This window comes from Dryas octopetala, chromosome 6 (assembly GCF_963921425.1).
Source record: "Dryas octopetala chromosome 6, drDryOcto1.1, whole genome shotgun sequence".
Classification (NCBI taxonomy): domain Eukaryota; kingdom Viridiplantae; phylum Streptophyta; class Magnoliopsida; order Rosales; family Rosaceae; genus Dryas; species Dryas octopetala.
In genome coordinates this window covers 21,915,067-21,920,208 of record NC_141371.1, presented here as the reverse complement: position 1 = coordinate 21,920,208, position 5,142 = coordinate 21,915,067, and the positions used below count along the sequence as shown (strand labels likewise).

The 5,142-nt window shown below is 33.6% G+C and overlaps 1 protein-coding gene across 1 annotated transcript; it reads left to right on the top strand.

The window, feature by feature from the left end:
• Positions 1-516: 516 nt before the first annotated feature.
• On the top strand, positions 517-2,316 carry LOC147283263 (adenine DNA glycosylase-like). Its single transcript, XM_086249184.1, has 4 exons — positions 517-988; positions 1,071-1,127; positions 2,031-2,150; positions 2,215-2,316. Exons 1-4 carry the CDS (start codon positions 611-613, stop codon positions 2,314-2,316), a joined length of 657 nt encoding a protein of 218 aa, XP_086105310.1. The 5' UTR covers positions 517-610.
• The last annotated feature ends 2,826 nt before the right edge of the window (positions 2,317-5,142 follow it).

Genomic DNA, 5,142 nt, shown 5'->3' with positions numbered 1-5,142 from the left:
TCGTAACCCAAATCATAACCCTAATCGTAATCCTAATTGAATAATCAAAGATACAACATTTAAATGTGAAATCAGGGAACTAACAAAATTCGACCTTCAACCATTGCCTAATATACAAAATTTGGATGAAGAAAAAACATAATTCTCAAATTATAAATTATTAAAACAACATAAAATTAAACTTTAAACATAAAGTTATACTTGTTCTATGTGCCAACGTGACACCATCATTCACTTTTTTGTTAAATCAAACATTTTTTTCCCTAAACTTTCAATTTTGTCCTTTGGATAAAATTTAAAAATTAAATCTTTTTTAGGATAATGAAAAAAGCATTTCTATATGTTTAGAAAAAGTGTAAAACGTGTAAAAAAATAGGCTTTTTTTTATCCGATTTTTAGAGTGAGACAAATTAAAAGTTAATTTGTCAAAAAAAATTATACGCTGAAAATTAGAGAAAACATAAGAACATCGTTCCCTTTCAGTACTCTCTGCCTATCTGAAATACCTTAGGTTCATATTGTTGTCTGCCATTGCTTTCGTCCTTGCAGTGAATCCATGGTGAAGCTGTTGTTTTCGTACTTGCAGTGATTCCTCATTTAAATTAACACGATGGTTTCGGACAAGAATAGCCAGAGGAAGAAGAATGCGACTGTTGCCAATAGAAGACAGCCAGCACCGTCTCCTCCTCAAAGACAAACGAAACGGCGGCAGAAATCGGCCAACGAACCAGAAATGGAAGACATAGAAGATTTGTTTAGCGAAGAGGAGACCCGGAGAATTAGGGTGGCTCTGTTGGAATGGTACGTCCTCAACCGGAGAGAGCTCCCTTGGAGAGAAGCAGAGGAAGATGTGGAGAGAAGAGCGTATAGAGTGTGGGTCTCGGAAATGATGTTGCAGCAGACTAGGGTTCAGACTGTTGTTCAGTACTACCACCGTTGGATGCGCAAATGGCCAACCATTCACGACCTTGCCCAGGCTTCTCTTGAGGTCTCTTGTTTCACATTCAGATTCTGATTAACCTTTTTCCTCAACTTCGAAATGAAGTAACACTTCCTATATTTTGCAAGAGGTGAATGAATTGTGGGCAGGTTTGGGCTACTACCGGCGAGCAAGATTTCTTTTAGAGGTGCTCTCTGTTCATATGCTAAAATCCTGTGGTTTTGTCTATCATAACTCTTGTGTTCAGATATATCATGTGTTACAACATTGATTATTACAACTGATATATAATGTAAAAAGGTGATCCTAATTATTAAATTTATACTACCTGCAACTTTAAATTTAAATTAATTACTTTATTACATGATTATAACCAACGTCATTACTTCAAGCATTGGTTGAACTTAGTTCCAAATTGACTTTAGCTTCTTTCTTTTTTCTAAAATCCGTTTCTATAGATGGGGCAATAATGGCACCACTTGAATAAGTTTTGTTACTTATATGCGTTGATGGATGAAGAGTTTTTACTGTGGAAGCTTGTCATTAGTTTTCTGAGACGTTCACATGAAGAATACATATATATCATTTGTCAGACTGTTACTTCAATAATATCAGTTTGATATCTCATACTAAAACATCAATTCATATTTACGAAAACACAAGCATGTATTACTCTACAAGTGAAGAACTTGGAACCCTAGGATATAAGGTAGTCTTTCACTGCATAATCAAGTCATATGAAAACAAACGTACCTTCATTTTCATCTATAAATTATTCAAAGTCTATGATGATCTTTTGTCACACTTTTAATGACTACGAGCTGTCAACTTATAATTATATTGAGACTCTGAGTGGCCAGATTAGCTCCTGTGCAGGATGATTCCATCTTGTATATTTTAGTTAAAAAATGAAGGCCTTTGGACCTTAGCTTGGTCAAACTTTTGTTGTTCTCACTGATTTTGTTTGAAAATTATGTCTCTCATTTCAAATAATGAGGAAGTAAGAAAAATATGATAACAAAAAGCAATTTGTTTCATATTCCTATAGTAAAACATGCCCTAGTTTCAATCTCTTTCTTCATATTGCTAGGGAGCTAGGATGATTGTTGCAGAAGGAGTTCAATTTCCTAAAACAGTTTATCAACTGCGGACAATTCCCGGAATTGGTGACTATACAGCTGGAGCAATTGCCTCAATTGCATTTAAAGAGGTGAGTAACTTTTCTGATATTTGTTTAATCAAGAATGGCCATTTTTTAAGGGTTATTATATCAGGTGCTTCCTATGGTTGATGGAAATGTGGTAAGGGTGATTGCTAGACTAAAAGCTGTTTCTGCCAATCGAAAAGACTCTTTGACTATCAAGAAATTTTGGTGAGCTTTTGTTACTTATGGAATGACAGCTTGTTATTTTAGCATAGGATTTGAACTTAATTCCTTTTTTTAAAGGGAGAAACTTTTTATTTTATTAATGTTATTATACCTTCTAAAAAAAATAATTTACGTTTTCTTTTCCATTAATGAAAATCTGTCGTCTACTTAATGTATGGTTTATCAAAGTTCTCGAAATTGGAAAACCAAATATTAAGGGAATGAAACTTCATGATGAGGGGATAAATTTCTTTTTCATAATTTATGTTTACAACTAAATGAAACACCAAAATGGCCAAATCAGACCCCAAATAAAATCTCAAACATTTTATTTTTCTTTCCAATTGCCTAAAGACTCCAAATCTCAATCGACCATAAATTTTTTTTTTCCTATTTTTTTTCTTTTCTTTTCTCTTCTTTTTTTCTTTCCTTTTTTTTTTCTTCTTTTCTCTTCTTTTTTTTTTCTTTCCTTTTCTTTTCTTTTTTTTTCTTTTCCTTTCTTTACTCTTCTTTTTTTTTTCTTTCCTTTTCCTCTTCTTCCCCCGTGACTTCCAGTGGTCTTCGTCTTCTTCTAGTGGTCTTCCTCTTTTTTTTTTCTCCAGTTTTTCTTTTCTTCTCCCTTCACTTCCAGTTTTTCTCCTCCCTTCCTAATCTCTCTCTTCCCTCTCCCTCCTCCCTTCCTAATTTTTCTTCCTTCTCCCTCCCCCGATCTCCTTCTCTTCCTCCTCTCCCTCCCCAGATCTCTTCTCTCACTCCGACGACGGCGCGCCTCTGCAGCTCCCTCTCTGATCTCTTCTCTCCCTTCGACGACGGTGCTGTCTCCCCTCTCTGGTCTCTAATCGAAAATTTCGCCAAAATTTCGGCGAAATTTTTTGAAATTGTTCGAAATTAATTTGGTATGGTGTTAAAATTTTCATACCCTTAAAAAACGAAATTTTCGCCGAAAATTTCAAAATTTTACTCCTTGGATGGAACTGAGTAGCTAGCAGCTGGCTTTTGAAGGGCCAGAAAATAGTGCATGAGAAAATAATTAAGAAGAAAGAAAAAGAGGATATATAATAGCGATGGTTAAGGCTTCGTGCGTCATTTTATGAATGTGATATAGAGCTAGTGCTTAGTGAATTCATGAAGGATGTACTGTACGTCAGTGAGGAGAGAGAAATCAGATAGGGAGTACTGGGAGAGAGACGGTCATACACGGAAAAGTTATAATGTGGACCAGGTAGGTAGTGTTTGGGCTTACTTAGAATTGAATTTAAACAGCTGGACCAAAAAAGGAATGGCTGCCCAAATTTGGACTTTAAAATCATTATCTTTAAAAAATTTATAATTAATTTTTTAAAGATAATGATTATTAATTATTAATAAATAATTATTAATCATTATAATGAATAACTATTAATCATTATAATCATTATGGGGGTTATTAATTATTAACCCCCATAATTATTAATCATTATGGGAGTTATTAATTATTAGTAAATAATTAATAACCCCCAATTAGTAGTAGAGTTATTTCAAAGGTCCATTGATTTTAACTACTAAATTTTAATAACTTTTTGGTTTAGGTACTAAAATTAAATATCATTTTAGATTAGATACTAGTTGAATAGTCAAACCTTATTGAAATTAAAAAGCCTTCAACAGTTCTATATTTACTTGCTATGCCATTGTGAAAAGTACAAATCTACCCTTCCCTCATCAACAACATAAATGACCTCCGGCCACTGTTTTCCGGCCGACCTCCGGCCACCGTCCTCTAGCATACCTCAGGCCATCGTCTTCCGGCCGACCATCGGCCACCGTCCTCTGAAATACCTCCGGCCACTGTCTTCCAGCCGATCACCGGCCACCATCTTCCGGTCGACCTCCGGCCTAGCTCTACTCATTACACAAAAAATTAAATTAACATTTAACATGGAGGGGATTCGAACCCCTATCATTCAAGAGGAATAAAATATCTCCCACCATTACAGTAAGTTAACTACTATGCAAAAGTATTGCTTTAACTTAATGTATACTATACTATTGTATATATTTTTTTTAAAATAATTAATCCAATTAGTCACAACTAATTTAAAGTTGTGACTATCACAATTAAGTTGTGATTGTCTTTAGATTTAATTGTGACTGATTTAAGATATGACTATCTCACAACTAAATCTAAAGTATGACTGATTTAGTTGTGATCAAATGATATTCATAACTAAAAAATCACAATAATAAGAGATATAGTTTTTTTAAGAAATCTGCAATTACATATGCATAAAGAGTCATGCATTTGGCTTCCAATTCACACACAAATGATTCAAATAGAAAAAATAAAAAATCCAACGGATTAATACAGAACACCTAAAAATAATAAAAAATTAATTGTGACTGTCACAATTTAGTTGTGACTGTTTGGTAGTCACAACTGCATCTGAAATTGTGACTATCCTACAATCATAACTAAATCTAAAGTGTGACTGATATTGAAAGAATTAAGTTTAGGTTCTCAAAAGATAGACCCTAATGTCATAAACTCCAACATGAAAACTATAGAAAGTGTACATAAACCACCCCCAAAACTCGTATAACAACCAATTAACAAAATTTGAAGTTGTGACTGAGATTCAGAAAAATAAATTTAACATAAAACACCTTGATGTTTAGCATGAAAACTAACATAAACAGGGGATTTGCATTAACAAATACATTAAATATATACACTTTAAGAAGGAAATTTAACCAGTGACTATCAAACAGAAACAACTTGAAATTCATCTTATAAGCTATATCCCAGACTAAGAGTTGTGTGGTTAATTCCATTTGTGTAGTTACTTACAAACAA